At 40.8% G+C, this 19,798-nt stretch overlaps 1 protein-coding gene across 1 annotated transcript in view; it reads left to right on the plus strand.

The window, feature by feature from the left end:
- The first annotated feature begins 18,799 nt into the window (after nucleotides 1-18,799).
- LOC116687257 (zinc finger protein 501) overlaps nucleotides 18,800-19,798 on the plus strand; it is an 8,440-nt gene continuing 7,441 nt past the window's right edge. The window contains exon 1 of the mRNA XM_032512483.1: nucleotides 18,800-19,107. Within this exon, the coding sequence (XP_032368374.1) occupies nucleotides 18,873-19,107 (235 nt within the window). The 5' untranslated portion in view covers nucleotides 18,800-18,872. The remainder of the gene's footprint in view (nucleotides 19,108-19,798) is intronic.

Consider the following 19,798-nt stretch of genomic DNA (forward strand, 5'->3'; position numbering starts at 1 on the left):
TTGAACTGCTAGAAGTCGAAGGAGCCAATGGTCAATCCGTACCCTACCTTGGATACATTGAGCTAAATGTCACTTTCCCCAAAGAGTTCCTTGGAGCCGAAGCTGATGTGCCAACCCTTGCACTTGTAGTTCCAGATATTCGTGCAGTTTCGCAGTCCCTTGTGTTAATTGGGACTAACACACTGGATGTACTGTATGAGACCTTTTGTGAGACCACTGCTGAAAAGCAGCCGCCAACATCCCACGGCTACCATGCAGTATTGAAAGTCCTTGAACAGAGACACCAACAAAGCAGAGATAGTAGCTTGGGATGGGTTACTATGCATGGAAAAGATTCCCACCTTGTTCCAGCCGGTCAGACAGTGGTGCTAGATGGTTCTGTCACTGTAACTGGCTTAATGACGGAGAAATCTGCTGTGCTAGAACATCCGTCTGTATCTTCTCTACCAAGTGGATTGCTTGTGAAGACCTGTCTCGTTGACTTACCTGCTAGAGCACCCTATAAGATCCCACTGGTACTTACCAACGAAACTGAACATGATGTCATCATTCCCCAGAAATGTGTCATTGGGGAGATTAGTGCCTTCCAGAGAGTCCTTTCACAGGAACATAGTGTGAATACCCAGAGATCCAGCACTAATCTAGTGCCTAACGTGAGCTTCAACTTTGACGGCTCCCCAATCGATGCAGAGTGGAAAGAGAGAATCGTGCAGAAGTTCCAAAGCATGCCTGAGGTCTTTGCACAGAATGACCTTGACTTTGGGAGGACTGATAAAGTTAAACACCAGATTAAACTTTCTGATGAGACACCTTTCAAACACAGAGCAAGACCAATCCATCCTAACGACCTGGAGGCAGTCCGTAAGCACCTGCAAGTGTTACAACAAGCTGGAGTTATTCGTGAGTCATCCTCACCCTTCTCTTCTCCTATTGTGGTAGTGAGGAAAAAGAATGGGGATGTCCGCCTCTGTATCGATTACAGGAAGCTTAACCTCCAGACTATTAATGATGCTTACGCGCTCCCCAATCTGGAAGAGACCTTTGCCACCTTGCACGGATCCAAATGGTTCTCAGTTCTCGACCTAAAATCTGGTTATTACCAGATTGAGGTTGAAGAGTCAGACAAACCTAAGACCGCTTTTGTCTGCCCCATGGGGTTTTGGGAGTTCAACCGCATGCCGCAGGGCATTACAAATGCCCCTAGCACCTTCCAGCGGCTTATGGAAAAGTGCATGGGTGACATGAATCTTAAAGAGGTCATCGTTTTCCTTGACGATATCATTGTGTTCTCCAAGACACTCGAAGAACATGAGACAAGGTTGATGAAAGTCTTGAACCACTTGAAAGAGTACGGGCTGAAACTTTCACCAGAGAAATGCAAGTTTTTCCAGACCTCAGTGAAATACTTAGGCCATATAGTGTCTCAGAATGGAGTTGAGACTGATCCTGACAAGGTGGTAGCCCTTAAAACCTGGCCAGTACCTCGTGACCTGAAGCAACTGAGGACTTTCCTGGGCACATCAGGGTACTATAGACGATTTATTAAAGGTTACTCAAGCATTGTGAAGCCTCTCACAGACCTCACCGCAGGATATCCACCTCTGCGCAAGAGTACTAAACCAAAGACAAAGCCTCAGCAATACCACGATCCCAAGAACCCATTCGGTGAGCGCTGGACGCCTGACTGTGAGCACGCTTTTAAAACAATTATAGAGAAGCTCACCACTGCTCCCGTTTTGGGCTTTGCTGACCCCAAGTTGCATTACACTCTCCACTCTGACGCCAGTACAACAGGCTTAGGGGCAGCCCTATATCAAGAACAACAGGGCCAAATGAGAGTCATTGCTTATGCTAGCAGAGGCTTGTCCAGGAGTGAGTCACGTTATCCAGCTCACAAGCTAGAGTTTCTTGCCTTAAAGTGGGCAGTGACCGAGAAATTTAGTGACTATTTGTATGGCACCCAGTTCACTGTAGTCACCGACAGTAACCCTCTGACATACCTATTGACCACAGCCAAGATGGATGCCATGAGCTATAGGTGGCTTGCAGCCTTATCCACCTTCAACTTCAAACTTCAGTATCGAGCAGGGAAGTTAAACTCAGATGCCGATGGTCTTTCCAGACGACCACATGGAGGACTTATCACTGATACCATATCCCAAAAAGAGCAAGATCGCATCCATCAGTTTACACAAACCCACTTGACTGAATCTGAAACCCACCTTGGTCTGGATGTAGTGAGTGCTATCTGTGAAAAACATCTGGTTTGCAAACCAGCAGATGACAACCTTGATAGTGATGCTTCCTTGACATTGGTGCAATCATTAGCAATATCTGCTAAAGCATTACCTGAGGGGTTTGTGAACGAAGATCAATGTGGTGGTCTTCCTGTAGTTCCGTCCTTGTCAGCAGAGCAAATTAGAGATCAACAGCGTGTAGATCCCTGTATCAGAGAAGTGATAGCTCAGCTTGAAACTGGCGAGAAGATACCTCCAACAGTCCGGACGGAGCTTCCTGACATCCATTTGCTGCTCAGAGAGATTAGTCACCTCGAACTACATGATGACATTCTCTACAGAACCCGCCACGAGGGCGCTCAAAAGACTTACCAACTGGTTCTACCTGAGCTGTCGAGGCCTGTTGTTCTGCAAAGCCTGCATAACGACATGGGTCATCTTGGAACAGAGCGTACACTTGATCTCATCAGAACTCGGTTCTACTGGCCAAGGATGGCAGCTGACGTGGAGAAATACATCAAGACTTGTGACAGATGTGTTAGGAGGAAGACAGCCCAAGAACGAGCAGCTCCCTTGGTGAATATCCAGACCTCAAGACCACTTGAACTCGTGTGCATGGACTTCTTGTCTATTGAGCCAGACAGAAGTAACACCAAGGATGTGCTTGTCTTGACCGATCATTTTACTAAGTATGCCATTGCTGTGCCAACATCTAACCAGAGAGCCCAAACTGTTGCAAAATGCCTGTGGGACAACTTCATAGTGCCTTATGGGATTCCAGAACGCTTGCTCAGTGACCAAGGTCCGGACTTTGAGTCGCATATCATCAAAGAACTGTGCAAAATAATGGGCATACACAAAGTCCGTACAACACCCTACCATCCCCGGGGAAATCCTGTAGAGCGTTTTAACAGAACGCTTCTGAGCATGCTTGGAACATTGACAGCAAAAGACAAGACACAGTGGCATAACTTTGTAAAACCTTTGGTCCACGCGTATAACTGCACAAAGACCGATGTAACAGGGTTCTCACCCTATGAGCTGATGTTCGACCGTCAACCCAGACTACCAGTGGACTTAGCATTTGGCTTACCTCTGAAAGGTGGCGATGGCAAAACACATTCAGAGTACGTTCAGAAATTGAAGTCGCACCTAGAAGAAAGCTACCGGTTAGCATCCCAAAATGCTAAGAAAATAGCAGACAAAAACAAAGCCAGGTTTGACCAGTGTGTCACTCCTTCTGTTCTGGAGATTGGGGACAGAGTGTTAGTCAGAGCAGTTCGCCTCAGAGGTAAACACAAGCTTGCCGACAAGTGGGAGACCAATATCCATGTTGTAGTGCAGCAAGCTGGAGATCTTCCTGTGTATACCATCCGGCCAGAGAACAAGGAGGGTCCCTTGAGAACAGTCCATCGTGACCTCCTACTTCCTTGTGGGTTCCTACCTGCTGCCGCAGAGCTAGAGCAGCCGGTAAAACCAACATCACGAAAACACAGGACGCGACAATCTAAGCCTCTCGACCCTGAGGAAGATATGCTTGCCTACTCTGATGCAGAGGATGATATCGTTAACTATCCCTCAGCCCCACCTACAAGAGAGACATACAAATTCACTAAAATGTATGAGATTCCAAGACCCAGACATGTTCTCAATGAAAAACCACCTGTTGATCAGACTGTGGGTGGTGTTAACTTGCCTGTTGCCTATAGGCTACAATGAGTGATCCAGACTCACCAGTAGATAGTCCAGAAGATACAAGTAACTTACATGAACACAGATCTGTTGAGGATGCTCAATCTGATGTTGCTCCAGTGAATGAAGCAGGACCCACTGCTGAATCGTTGGTGAGTGGAGAGGATGACTTACCGGATGTGGAAATTGTCCCTGTACCTGAAAGCGACTTACCTGTAATGGACAATGAACCTGAAAAGGAATCTGAACAGGAGATGGATCATAGCCTGGATTCCAGGTCAGCAGAATACGCTGAACCTGATGGGATGGATGTTCCCAGACATTCAGAAAGACACAGAGTTCCCCCGGACAGACTACAGTACACTCGACCAGGAGGGCCACTGATATCTATTGTGCAGTCTCTTTTCCAAGGCTTGAGTTTAGCTTTCACTGATGCCTTACATGAGACTAGACATACTGAACCCTGCCTGGGGCCCTGTTCTTCTCCCAAAGTTGTGTCTAAGCAGCCACACCCATGCACCAGGATGTGCATGAATTCTAGGGGGGAAGGTGTAACCCACATATAAAATGGGCAATAAATAGAATAAATACGTCCTATAAATATGTAATAAATATATTAGTAATATACAAGTGATTATAAAATACATGTGAAAACTATATAAGTAAAATAAATGGTTTATATGCATGATCGCTTGTTAACATAGATATCATCCAATACAGGGCATATTGTTTTGTGGCATTAGCCTATAACGTTTGAGTGTTACTACACCCTAACCAATAGAGTGTTTAGGCCCGCCTCTCCGCCGTTCGCGCTATTGAGTGAGACCGGAAGTGACTCCAGAAAAGCTGAATCATCGTAGCAGCATATACTTATACATTTTAAGGCTAATGTTAAGTTGTGTGACTGTTGACGTAAATTAAATATTGAGAAACACTGGAGAGAGACTGAAGAAGGCAGGTTCAAGCTATTGAGCTGTCTTTTTGTACTGGTGAGTTTGTAATGCTCCGCTAGCTTATATGCTAATGTCCGTCATTAGGTGCCCATTGTTCTCAATGTAAACGGCGCTAGCAATTGCTGTTGCTAACTTGAGCTAACAGCTAAAGTATATTGTCTTTGTTAAATTACTAACATGGATTAAACGATAAAACAAGATATAATTTTATTGTGTTACGGACTGTATCCCTATTAGTGGAGTAGCTCCGTCAAGTTGTTTTGAAATTTCGTTTAATGTCAAGTTAAATTGTTGTTTTAACCGTTGCGGCCTAGCGGCCCACTTGAACCCTGCTAACAGTCTGTTAGTGGCCTATTAAGACACTGAAACTAGCTAGTGAATGATAATGAGGTCTGACTTTTATTCATTCATTTAGGGCTATTAAGTGTATTTTGAATGTATTTCTGTGTACTTGTGTTATTTTATGTATTGTTATTAAGCACCTTAGTAATAACTATGTTTTATGGTTATGCACTTTATTCCAAAATGATAGTTATGATATATTGAGAAATTTAATATGTTGTACCACTTAACTAGAAAAACATACTGTGATTGGGATATTGAGTTTATTGATACAAGCCTTAGCCTACGACAGCAATGTCAACAGTGTTAGCTCTAAGGATTTTATGTTGACCTATTCCTTATGGTCAGGTTTTTTGCTCGATTCAACGTTGAGGGATGCCAGTCTGGTGGAGTCTAGACGGCGGAAATCAACAGAGAAACAAGAGCGTAGGAAACTGATGGCGAGCAAGCCACATTGATGTAGAGCGGTTGTAGCCAGGAGGTTGCAACTAGAGTCTTTACAGCGGAGAAACTTGATCTATTACCCCTTTGGCCAAGGGGTCAGGTAGAACTGTGTGCACACTTCATTTCCTTGAAGGAGGACAAATATCCTTTTTGCGCTTAAGGAAGTATAAGAACAGTGTTTTAGCAGACCCGGGTCTAATTCATTTTTATTAAACTGGACTGAACATTTATTATTTTGATACTTTGTATTTTCTTCTATTTTTTTTATATATGGGATCCCACTTTTTCACTTTTCACCGTACTTCAATTGATGTATATAATTGTTAATGGATTTTTGCTACTTACCCTGTTAGTTATTGCAATTAATACATACAGTTAAACTTCTCCTGTGATGTGTGTGTTATTTCACTGTGGTAATTCAATCCTTTGGCTTCAGCGAGCAAACCTATAATCTTCTGATCTGGCCCAATTCCGAACATCTGGATAGCTGAAATATCTCTTATTGTCAGGTAAATTTATTGGTTATTCTTATAAAAGTGATCAGCCTTGAGTAGCTGGTTACACCAGGGTGTCACGACCTGCCTCATCCCTCTGTTAAGTTTTGGCTTTTGATTATATAAAGACTAGTGGTTTTGCATCACAAACCGCTGCTTTACCTTGGTGAATTTCTGAGACTCTTTCTCTGTGTACCTTGTTGCTGAAAGTGTGGAAAGAGAATGTATTTACTCAACATGTGTGCGCAACACACTTTTCTGTGGATTTAATCTGAATTCATCAATTCCCACACACCACTTATGGAAACCATGTAAGCAATAAAGATGTTATTAAATATGTGAAGACTCATTACAAATTCCTAAACAGCTGCGTTTTGATTTTACATCAAAATTATATTAAGTCAAACATCCAATTTGTAAGATTAATTAAAATAAGGTAAACTACAGAAGAATATTTCCAACAAGGACCTGAGCTCTGAACAAATTAATATGAAATTCAGCTATAAGATTTTCATTAGACTGCATTTGAGAGTGAGAAGCATCGAAGTGTAAAATCATTCAGGCTGCACCATCCCATCTGAATGAGCATATCTGCTCATGGCTCTGCTCCACCATTGGTGACAACTGAGCCTTTTGAAATGCTGCATTCCTGAGTCCTGAGCCACAATGTGATCTGTACCATTGATGGAAGTGGTAATGTCACACTATTCACAGGAAAATCTCATTATATGCTTTATAGTAATTAGATATTTTTTTTAGAAACACTCAAACTTTGCCTTTGTGTGCCCAAATTGACTTTTCCACCCCAATAAAGGTATCAAAGTGCATTAAAGATCAGAAACCGTTCCTGTTGCGTACCATAAAGCTAAAAAAAAAAAAAAAAATGTATTGAAAAATCCAGGGAAACCCATTAAAGAACTTTAACAGAGTGACTCATTGGGCTACCATGTTATATTTCTCTATTGTTAAGCCGGATTAAAGAGTGAAAAGCAGATATTAGGTTGGACTGCATGGCTCTAAACCTTATCTTTAAACTTTCCATGCTGGGGTCACTTGAGGTCCATGTTAATAAAAAGGTGGTTGTCCAGATTTCTTATCAAAGGACAGAAGAGAATGGATGTGTAAAGGCGCGGTTCTAACTTGATTGATGTGTTAAAGCCATGACATCAGCGAATGAAGCACAACTACAGTAGGTTTGTCCATTATAACTTAAAGTGTATAACCAATTATAAGTCCTCAACTTCAAAGGTGGAAACTTAGGGGCATAGCATTGCTTAGTTTCTGTTGTTATTATTGAGATGCACACATTCATAAAACATTTTATGGCTTGAGTCCCCTAACCCACCCTGGTGCAGATTGGAGGCACTTTGTTGTTCCACATTTTCCTTATCTGCCCTGCTTTACTCCCCCTAACCTATGAAAATCAAACGTTATACAGGTAACTCCTCAGCATTATACAAATCTGCCAGCAATTCAGACACCATTTTAAGTTCTTATCTGTATCAGCCATTGCTCCAATATGTAATAATCATATATTCCCCTTTCTTTATCTTTAGATTGTACTTTCTTTCCAACTGTTGCAGAAAACATTTTACATTTTTTTGTATGTGGACAGGGTGTGTTACATGATAAATCTATTTTTTCTAAATGTAAAAACAGATTTATTAAATAAAACACCCCGTCCACATACAAAAAAATGTAATACCTTTTCTGTACCAGTGACAGAGAAAGTACAATCTCTGTCACTCTGTCTCATCCTGTAGCTGAAGCCTTGGAAGAATCTGATGTATCCCAGCATGCCCGTCCAAACGGTGCAATCAGCTGCTCCAGTCATCTTCATTAGACAGCAGATGAATCTCAGCGTCACTAAGAGGGAAAAAGGCAGCTGTAGCTGATGCCGTATTTATCCTTCAGATCTTAGTCAGCTCACAGGCGTCAGCTAACACTCAATTGAGTTTATTGCAAAAAGTGCACTTAGTTACAAGTTTATGCATAAACCAAAAAAATACAAAAAAACAGGCCATGCCTTCACAGTGGTCAGGATGAAAGACCAATGAGGACAAAACAGTGTTTGACAAAACTCTGACTCAAAAATAGATATTACAACATACATTACATAATTTCAGACATTTATTTACTATTTTGATCATTTATAACGTAAGTCTTTGGTAAATTCTTTTTAAGCACCAAAACAATTTATACAACACATCATAAGTTATGGTTTGCCTTCAAAAGAGATTTGAAGACTTTCAAAAAGACAACATCAACGTTTCAGCTGTAGCTCAAAATTATCTCATTACAAAAAAAAGAAAATCTCTCTTTTGCTTTTATGGCCCAACATTATTTGTGGTTTCATTAGTGACCTATACAAAAGCTGGCAAAAAATAATGTAGTTAGTTGAACATTGCCAATACATCTAGATTCTAATATCCACAGTGACTACAGTACATGCCTCTTATGAAGCACATACTGACATAATACACTCTCTGCATCATCATTACATATCCCAGGTGTAAAAATGTAATTCATCACCTTTCAGAGGGTTCCTGAAGGAAATCAATCTGAAAATGTATTTTTGCAATAAATGACAGATGTAATGTTTGTCATTTCTGGTTGGTATCCCTGCAGATTCACGTCTCTGTTGCCTCTGAGGCACCCATGAAGGATGCAATTCACAAAATGTCTTTTGCACTTTCTCTGGTTGAAGGAACACGCCGACTTATTGGGACTTTAGCTTTTTCACCGTATCCCCCAGAGTTAGACAAGTCGATACACACCCTTCTCATCTCCGTGCGTGCTGTAACTCTGTCTGACAACCCCAGCCTTAGCTTAGCCTAGCAAAGAGCCTGCAGGTAACTGGTTCCAACTAACTACTGCTCCCAATAAGTGACAAAAGAACACCAACATGTTCCCATTTACATGTTGTGATTTGTATAGTCACAGGGTGTCCCATGAGACACAGCCATATTCTAACGGTATACTAACTAGGAACTATATTCTCAGAAAGGCAAAGCACGGATACTTGGGTGGAGTGATTACATAGACAGTTAAAGAAAGAGTGAACACCGAAAAGCACAGTTACAGTACTTCCGTCAACAACACCAATGTGAATAGCTCGCTAGTAGCGAACAACACTGGAGATCATGGCTGACTTTGAGGAAGTGTCAGAGGATTTTCAAACCAAGATCTAGAAAATATATTTTTTGAGCCAGAACACAGACGAGGAGTTACAAATTTTGGAAGCTGATAAACAAAATGCCAAACAGACTGAGGTCGAGGGGAGAATCAGAACGAACACGGACTGGTCGTGTATATGTGGAATTCACTTCATTAGCAAGATAAAAGCTATAGTACATGAGCGTTAGCTCTAGCATCACTCATTTTATTCTGGGGTGAAAAAGAACATTTGTGACAACACAGTAACATTACAGGGGATAGATGTAGCCCAAGAACAACTGCAATAGTAGTGACCACCCTATTCATGTAATAGTGTTACTCACGTTACCACTGTTACAGTAGTTAGTCCTCTGAAAACATGACGGAACACTTACCATAACTGCAAGGGATACACTTTGTCCAGTCTGTACTATCAATGGGATGGCCGTATCCTGCGGCACACATTTCATGGTCCGTGTGGCTAATTCCATTTTTCATAAAAATAGTCCTCAGTGAAATGTTCTGAGCAAACACGATGGTTCTTGAAGGTTGCTACAGGTGTATTTGGATCCATATCCAGAGCAAGTATAGCCATAGATTCAACGGTCAGCGTTTTTGGTTGGAATTCTATGAAACATCTGTTCTTCCCTGTTAATTTTTGTAGTGAACACCCATGATTGTAAACTATGCTTTTAGTATCTAATAATCGTTGACTCTATTACTCCAACTCTGAGCAAACTCCAGCCCAAGTAGCAGAATAGCAGCACCTTTCTGAGAATATAGTTCCCAGTTAGTATGCGGTTAAAAGATGTTCTTTTGTCACTTGTTGGGAGCAGTAGCTAGTTGGAACCAGTTACCTGCTGGATCTTTGCTAGGATAACCTAATGCTGGGGTTGTCAGACAGAGTTACAGCAAGCACGGAGATGAGAAGGGTAAGTGTGGACTTGTCTTACTCTGGCGGATATAGTGAATAAGCTAAAGTGCCAATAAGTCAGCGTGTTGTTTGCGTTTCTTTAAACCAATCCCAATTGTCTAGGGCGGCACTAAGCTCCGGACATAGCTCTGCAAAATAGTCTCTGGCAGGAACTTGTTTTGGTGAAACATTTGCACCCTGCAAAAGAAAACACCATGTACAGTACAAATTTCTTTATTTATATTATCTATATTCATAAGTATATTTTTAGGCCTTTATTTTCACAGGACAGATGAAGACATGAAAGGGGAGACAGAGGGGGAATGACATGCAGCAAAGGGCCGCAGGTTGGAGTCGAACCCGGGCCGCTGTGTCGAGGAGTAAACCTCTATATATGTGTGCATCCGCTCTACCAACTGAGCCATCCTGGCCAAAATATTTCACAAACTTAACTGTTCACACAATACAGTCACTTTTAAAAGCAACTTTAAAAAGCAACTGGATGCTCAGTCCCAAAACGTCCCAGTCAGCGAGAGTGAATGCCGTAAACACATTCTTTGTAAACCTTTACAATCATACAATCATCCCGAAAGAACCCAGCACGCCTGCCTTGTTACACCAGTGCTGATTTAAGTCCCTAAATTTCATCTCAGCCCCACTTAAAAATTATAATAATAAAAACATTTTTTTTAACCCTCCTGTTGTCTTTGGGTCAAATTTGACCCCTTTCCAAAAAGTTTCTATATCAGAAGGTTGGGTTTCTTTTCCATTGTCAACACCAGTTAAATAAATAATAAATAATTAAATATATAATCTTAAAAAACGTTTAAAAAAAAAGAGAAAAATATCAATAAAAGTGACAAAAATGTGAACAAATGTCAAATAAAGTGACAAAAACGTGAAAGGACATGGAAAAAGTAACAAAAATGTCAAAAAGTGTAAAAAAAAAAAAAAGATTTAAAATTTTGGGGGAAATCCCACGGAAATTTCAAAAGGCTCAGAAAAAGTCAACAAACGTTGAAAAAGTGACAAAATCATTGGAGGAAAGCCACAAAAAGGTCAAAAAAGACGACCAATTAATTAATTTCAGTGCTTGTGTGCTAACATGTCTGTTAGAGACAGAGCACTGATAAATAACTACAGGTTCAAAGAAACAGCTTTAATATGCTATGCACCTGTAACCCAGTCAAGGGACGTTTTAGTTTTTATTCATGTGTTGCTTACACGTCATTATCATTTCGTTTGATTCTGGTAAAGAGACTTTCATAGTTTTTTCACATGTTCAATATTTTGCATTTATCCTCTGTTATAATAATATGTACATATAGTCATTTGTATCCAGTGAAATAACTGAGCCCCTCCCCTTACGGTCCGATCCTAGAATCGCCCATGTGTTAAACCATCCAAATTTTCTTCAAAACTTTTTTTAAAGATTATTTTTGGGACATTTCAGGCCTAAAATAGATGACAACATGAAAGGGGAACATGACATGCAGCAAAGGGCCACAGGTCAGAGTTGAACCCGCAGCAACTGCATCAAGGAGTAAACCTGTACACATGTGCTCTACCAACTGAGCTAACCCAGCCACCGAAATTAAACATTTAAAGCTTGCAGCTTGTTCGCTCAAAATTTGTTGTTGTTTATAAAAACGAACAGTTTTGCAAGGCAAGGGACATCTGCCACAGCGATTGGCCAGGAAATGAACTGTCCTCAATCTAAAAAATTACTTACATGCAACAATATGTATACACATTTACATCCTACCATTTAAACCGTGAGATCAGTGAAATAATAAATAGCCCAGGGCTTACTTAACATTCTGGAAATGACTCTCTCAAAGTCCTAAACTAATAGCCAAGTGCCATCAGAAATCAAAAGTGAGAGTTTTTTCGGTGTCATTGACTCCAGCTCTGCAACTAAAAAAGTATTGACCCCGCTCAGCTCTGCCATGTAAGAAGAATACAAAAAAATCATGGCAGTCTCAAACAACCACTCAGTTCTTCGGAGTATTTCAAGGGAACTTCACATTTCAATTCAGTGACCTTTTTGCTGGAGCAGTCACAGATTGGATCCGTTCCTGGGAGAGATTGCTTCCTGAATGGAAATGGGTGACCATGTCAGAGCAGAGACTTTGTTCCCCGTCTGTTCTCATGGAAAGAAGGTTGGTTTGCTTTCATGATATGTTCTCCTCCTCAACACTCAACTTTGTAAACTTCAAATTCACAATCGTACTGCCTATTTTGCATTAGAAAAAAATGCATTTTTTGGGGTAACTTAATGCTGGCCGGATGATTCTTTTCCCCCTTACCAGTGACACATTATGTTGAAGAAATTACACATACAGTAAATGTGTGTATGTTCAGAAGTAGTTTTAGTTGTGCAACAGAAATCTCTGTCCAAAGATTGGACAGATAGTCTAGCTGGCTGTCTAGATTTACCCTGTAGACATGAGAGGAGCAGTTAACCAGAGTCCTGAGAAATCCACCAGACGTTAGAACACCAACACAGAGACAGAGGACGGTGGAAGTTCCGGCAACACCGGAGCAATCCTGGAAATGAAACATTGTTGATATAGACTCTATAGTGTGAATTATTTTCATTATTGTTGGTTGCACATACATCACTATGTTGTCCTTGTAAACATTTCCATTTCATTTTTTTACTCAACTTAGACATGTGTGCCTGGGAAAAGTAAATCCAGTAAGGTACATTTTTTATTGAACAAACAGGTGGCAAGCAATAAGACAAAAGACAAATCCATCCATTGAGCATAAATTATGCATCTCATCTGGGCACACACACACACACACACACACACACACACACACAGCCTCAGCTCCAACTGCAGCACAGGATGACAACAAAAACATCCAAAGAATAACTGTATACCTTTCAACGGGGCACATGCACCATATCTGACCATCACACGCAGGTCCACAGCATTCCCTTCCTGTTGTCTTCAAGCTACTCCCTCTGACTCTCCGAGTGGCTGTGTGACATGGAGCAACACTGCCTCCTTCTGGAAACAGGTACTCACTAACACATTGGAAAAGAAATGGGCTCATCAAAAATATCACCCCTGTATAAAGTACTTTAAAGCAATACTTGAGTAAAAGTACAATTATCTTACCAGAAAATGACTTTGATATAAGTTAAAGTCACCTATTAGAATATTACTTGAGTAAAAGTCTTACAGTGTCTGATACTCAAACGGGTCCAAACATTTGTGGGTAGGGGGGTTCATCACCTGTTACCTTGACGGCAGAGCAGGTGTTTCCATGATGCTATCCATTACTATGCTCCCTCCTCATCTTCTTTAGTTTGGGCATTTGGCAGCAAAATGAGCATTTCATCCCCAACTGGAATGGAGCGTGCATTAACTTGCAATCTAGCGGCAATGATATGCCAAACTGCTTTTTTGCATTCTAACAATTTCCTTCTAATGTTATTTTGTAGTAACGAGTAACAAAGATGCTTATGCAAAATGTAACACATGAATTTTAACCCATAAACTGTTGAGATTAAGTATTGGCAATTCCCAGAACCCACTTACCCCGTGGTAGAATATTGGAAAAAGTGTGACATGATGGGACCACTTGTTCAATATTGAATAGAAAACCATGATCTCTCCATAACCCAAACCAAATGTGTGTGATCTCAACCTAACCACATGCAGGATTTTGAAAACGTCGGTCTCCCTCGTCATAGCCCTGCTGTCTCTGTGCTTGACCACTCCAACCACGTACTTAGGACTAATACTTTTTTACTTTGTGGACAGATATATTTTTTTGTCAGTGAACATAATCTTGACTGCAATTATGTTTTATGGGAAAACATAACATATTAGACAAAACCATTACATACAGGAAGATATAGGGTTGCAATGACAAATCTACAAAGAATCTAATGAATGTATGAATTAACTCATATAATTGGCCATAGTGTGTGTGTGCGTGCGTGCGTGCGTGCGTGCGTGCGTGCGTGCGCGCGTGTGTGTGTGTGTGCACATACCCAACCCCCAAACAAGGCAGATGGCCACCTGCCAGGTTTCTGCCTCTTAAAAGGAAGCTTTTCTTCGCTGCTACCAAATGTTTGCTACACACACACACACACACACACACACACAAACACACACACACACACACACACACACACACACACACACACACACACATACACACATCAGTGGGGAATTTAACCCTTTTAGGATCAGACCTTAAGGGGGGAATGAGAATGTGACACGGATACAAGATACAGTGCCTTGCACCCCCCACTAACTAAATCAGTAATTTCACTGGATAACAATGAAAATATATGTATTTATTATTATAACAGAGGATACATGTAAAATATGGACTGTACAATATCTGAATAAAAAAACTAAAACTTCCCTTGACTGGGTTACAGGTGCATGGCTTATTAAACCGGTTTCTTTGAACCTGTAGTTGTTTGTCCTCTGTCTCTAACAGACACGTTAACAAACTCTGGCTTCAAACACTAAAATAGATTGAAAAACTTTAAAAAAGATTATTTTTATGGGGGTTGAGATGAAATTTAGGCTTGAACCCCCCTAAAAAAATTGCCACACACACACACACACACACACACACACACACACACACACACACACACAGCCTCAGATCCAACTGCAGTGCAGGACAACAACACAAACATCCAAAGAACACCTTTACATTTACTACAACAGACATCTACGAGCCCCAAGGCTACACTTTACGGTGTTTTGAATCCAAAGACACTGATTGTACTCTTCCCCAGGCCATGACTTGCTGTTACCTGGGAAGTTCTTTTTCTACAACATTGACAAGATTTCCGACCCGTGAGAATCAATTCATGTTTTAGAATTAATTTCAAGTTTGTACTGTTACTTTAAGGACTGTTCATGTTCTTGCTCCTGTGATCTACACAGAGGCGTGGCTTCAAATGAGAGGGTCAAGGGGGGAAGAGTGTTTGCATTCAGGGCCCTGAGCGATCTCTAGCTAAGTGGCTCTCAAGGTCGTTGTTAGCGACCCCCCCACCCCCTCTTGGTGATGAGAGAAGGGCTGCAAACTGGCGAAAGAGCTGTTTCTACGCGCCTCCCCCTGCTGAATTTGAGTGATTATTGTTAACGGTTTTGATTAAAGTGCTTGTTTTTGTTGAGTTTGTGTCTACTAAAGAAAAGCACCCAAGAAACAAATCTAAGAAAAAAAAAAGAAATAGCATACGCTTACTGGAGGGCTTATCCTGATTTAATTGTGTTTTTATTTATTAGATATTTTTATACATTTTTTTTAATTTTACACTACTATAGTTGTTTTCATCTGCTCTAATCCAGTCTAATCATACACACCGAATGCTTATAATTTTTTATTTACATTTGCTGCAAGGCACTTTTATTTACAAATTGGGTTTTAAAAAAGTGTTATAGGAATAATAACAATTATTGTTTTTATTATCATTGTATGAAATGAAAAATTAAATTGATTTGAAAGTTAATGTATATGTATGTGACAGGCCTAGAATAAAATATGGCTTGCTTGGCCTCTTACAGAATGACAATAATGTTGCCGACATCTTCATAATGGGGTGTCACAACCCCTCTGTGTAATACACAGTTTAGATATTATGGATACAAGTAGTCATCTTGTCTCCATGCAAAGGAGGGCAGACAACCAGATGTTGCATATCCTCTGGACAGTAAGTAATTGAGAGTAGAAATCTTCAAGTCCAGTGGGGTGCAAACTCAAGCAGGACTTCACACGGACACACACACACACACACACACACACACAATGACAAGCCTGACATATGTCCTGTCTCATATCAGCACTTACCATCTTAATAACCCAACGCTTCCTATTTTCCCAGTGACACCGTTGGCGTTATCCTTCAGTATGTGTGTGTCTGCAGAGTGCAGGGAGAGTCTCTGGGATGAATGCTATCTGATGGAACCAATCTGCCGCTATCTCTCCCTCTGATGTTGCTATCAGTATCAAATAATATGAAGCTATAGATAATGACAGTGTTGGAATGATGATGTATAGTGTCGCTCTTCAGGGTTGAGCATGACACCCCTGCAATGGGATTGTTTTTGCAGTCCATTACCGTGGCGATATTTGTTGCTCACTGTATCACCACTGCTAAGGAATCAGATATTACATTCAACTTTCCTTCCAGCTAATGCGTTTAAACTTCACCATGCCCTGGTCCCTGTCAAGAAGAAATTGGTATAATTTGTCCACAGCGCACTGGGAAGTTGTTAACTGAGTGCCAGCAAAATAATGGACAAAAACAGAGCTGTAATAGACAGACAGGGAGGCAACAGCAACGAGGGTCTGTGTCTAAAGCAACGCTGTACTCTATAGCAGGGGTGTCAAACTCCCGTGCATGATTGTGTACAGAAAAATTCACAGGCTACCAATGGATATCACATACAAATACGCGTCATGTTTTAGTGGTAGTTATGTTAAGTTAAATGTTAATTACATGGTAGGTAGGCTGTCACGAGCAGAACGCGCACCAGGCAACTGTACGAGACCGTAACCATGCCTAATGCATGAGTCAATGTAATCAAACGTGTGTCTAGGTTCTCTGCAAGTTTGAGTTATCAACCGTTCCCAGAAGCCTTTATATCTGTTGAAGTTTAATTTAGATCTGCCCAGAGCCACTCTGGGTCTGCCAAAACCAACCGCTAACGTTAGGTCATGACGTTGGCTTTGTTATGTATAATAAGGATGCTGAAAGAGCTGTTTAAGCACACTTTACTTTAAGAAAACAGGAACTGAACATTTCAGACCAAAACAACTGTATCCCATTCATGCGCCTAGGCGTTACCAAACTAAAACAGGTTAAGACGTTACCACACAAACACAGATTAACGGCCATAACAGGCTTTTCATCGCTAGCTTTCGCCTTAGCTCCTTCACCACTAACGGAGCAAGCTGAAAAATCTAACTTTGGCCAGAAAACCCTAGAATATGCCGCAAGCCCAGACGGCGTACTGAAGGAAAAGGAAAATTGAGCGGAAGTACGTAGGAGGGCGGAGCCAGGAGAGAGCAAAAGGACATGATGGAAAAATAAAAAGATTAAGGCTGACCCTGGAGTGAGTGAACAAGGCAGAGCATCTTTATCCAGCTTCCTTGTGTCTTCCCCACTTTCAAAACATGTTTATTTTATGGGATTGGCCACTGTTTTAAACAATAAGGAAAGTAGGACATCTTTTTCTTATGCACAGTTTAGTGCCCCCATTCCAAGGCTGGGGCCCCCGAAACTTTAAAAAAGGGATTTTTAAGAAGCCAACGGGAAACTTGGTATGTGCAAAAATTGTAGTGTGTACCTGAAAATACCATCACATTTGGATTTGGATTGCTATTTATACATATATGGGCACCCAGAGTAATAGGCACCCTAAGTAATATCTTACCTATTGTTCTACACATTAGGAATGGCTGAAAGGACATGACCAGGCAAACCTGTGTATGTACTTTCCTTGGTGAAGCTGGTGAGCAGCTGAAATCACAGGCAGGACCACAGAAAACACTAGGCACCATTGTAGTGTAAGCACATTACACTGAAATCAAGCATTACGCAGGCACAAAACATGGTTAATTGTGGGAACAGAGGCAAGTGAAACGGGAAAAGGCAGCCTTTTCACAGGGAATTTATCATTACAATCAACTTTATTATCTTCTGGATTTTCTATCATCATAGTCACTAAACTTATGTAGAAATGCAGGAAATGGGATTTGGTTTTGTGTCCCCTCCATCCCCCAAAGCTTGTCAAGCCAAAGTTACAGCCTTGGCTCTGGGAGTCATTTAATTCAATTTATTTTATGAAATGTCAAAGTTCTTTACAAACAAAAGTGGCATAGAACAATACTAAAATAGTTATTTAACCCTTGTGTTGTCTTCCCATCAAAATTGAAAGTCAACACTTCTGACGCTTTTTAATCAATATTTTTAACTTTTTCTAACATTTGTGTCCCTTTTTTTTCCCAAAACGTTTTTCAATGTTTGTCACTTTTTTGAAGTTTTAATACTATGTAACACAGTTTTACAGTTTTTTTTTGGAATTTATGGTCAAACCTCATTTTAGGAAATTATACCTAATGTTTGAGTTAGAAAAGCAGAAATTAGGAATTATTTAGACTAAAACTAAAGGAATGCATGTTGATGGATGATCATAGACTGGAATGTGTCAACTTTTACTCAATACGATTTCAAAACCACTTCAATTTTTTTTTCAAATGCTATTAAATTGAATGTGACACCCCAAAATGAATGAAAGTAGAGATTTGTACATTCCAAAGAGCGTTGTGTGGAATCAATCATGTTATTTTAGGTAATTAAAAAGAACATTGATATAGGAAACATAACATATGAGGACAACATGACAACAGACAATCAACATAATTGTTACAATGACATTAAATCAGAAGACAAAAACTAAATAATGACTGTCACTGTAGGAGTTAACTATGTCCAGAAGGTGTCAGTAACGCAACACTAAGGAAGCCAGCTGCTGCTAAACCTCGAAGAAGAGGAGGAAGTGAAAGAAGAAGAAGAAGACGACGAAGAAGACGCAGCATCAACAGCATCCGCTGCCCGAAGTGTTCTGACTTGTCTTTTTTTCTTTAACTGTCTATGCTTGTTTCCTGTTTGTTGAACTGTCTATGTTCCTGTTCTCCGGTTAGCTGTCCCTTCAAAATGTCTACACTCAACTTACTGAGAACGTACGTCAACCAGCGCCTGACTGTGGCTGTTGAAGATATAATCGAGATGTTTGAAAGAACCATTACCGAGTACGAGGAGGAAATGCATCTCCAGCGCAGGCTGCTGGGAGCTGAGCAGTCCGAGAGAACGTTCAGCAGCCAATCAGGTCTGTCCTTTAAGTTGGCTGTAACGTCAAATATAGCGAGCTAGCTAGCTATATCTGAAGTTATAGCTAACGTCAAATACATCTAACGTTAAGCTCTCGCTTTTAAACTAGCTTCAGTAGGCAGCAGGGACACGATTAACTTTGTGTTTCAGTTGATGTATAAAAAAGTGTCCAACGTTAACGTTACTAACGTTACAGGTGCCCCCCCCCCTCCCCTCTCCTCTCCTCTCCTCTCCTCTCCATCACTGTTGACGATAGCTAGCTCGCAAAACAAGCTAGTTCTGTTGAGTTATGAAAAAATAAAAAATGTCCAATTCCACTGCTTAACACCAACCCAAACTTCTTAAAGTTGTTGATCAGGTCAAGTCTGGCATTTAACATATAGAAAGAATCCTTTTTCTTCATAAAAGGAAGTAATCTTCTGTCTCCAACCCCCTGGGGCCTGTTGCACGAAACCTAGATAAGGGATTAAGCCGGGATATTCAAGTTATCCTGGAGGAATTTAGCTTTGACTTGGTTGCACAAAACTAGGTTGAATTAAACCCAGCCAAGTAACCATGGAGACTCTTTTCAGCTAGCCTGGTCCAGAGCAGGCTAACAGCCAAGCTAAAATTAATCCTGGAGTCAAATGTGTTAAATCAGCTGCCGCTCTATCCCATTTAAACTGCTGAATGTGTTCTGCTTTATTGTT

This window comes from Etheostoma spectabile, chromosome 4 (assembly GCF_008692095.1).
Source record: "Etheostoma spectabile isolate EspeVRDwgs_2016 chromosome 4, UIUC_Espe_1.0, whole genome shotgun sequence".
NCBI classification, from domain to species: Eukaryota; Metazoa; Chordata; class Actinopteri; order Perciformes; family Percidae; genus Etheostoma; species Etheostoma spectabile.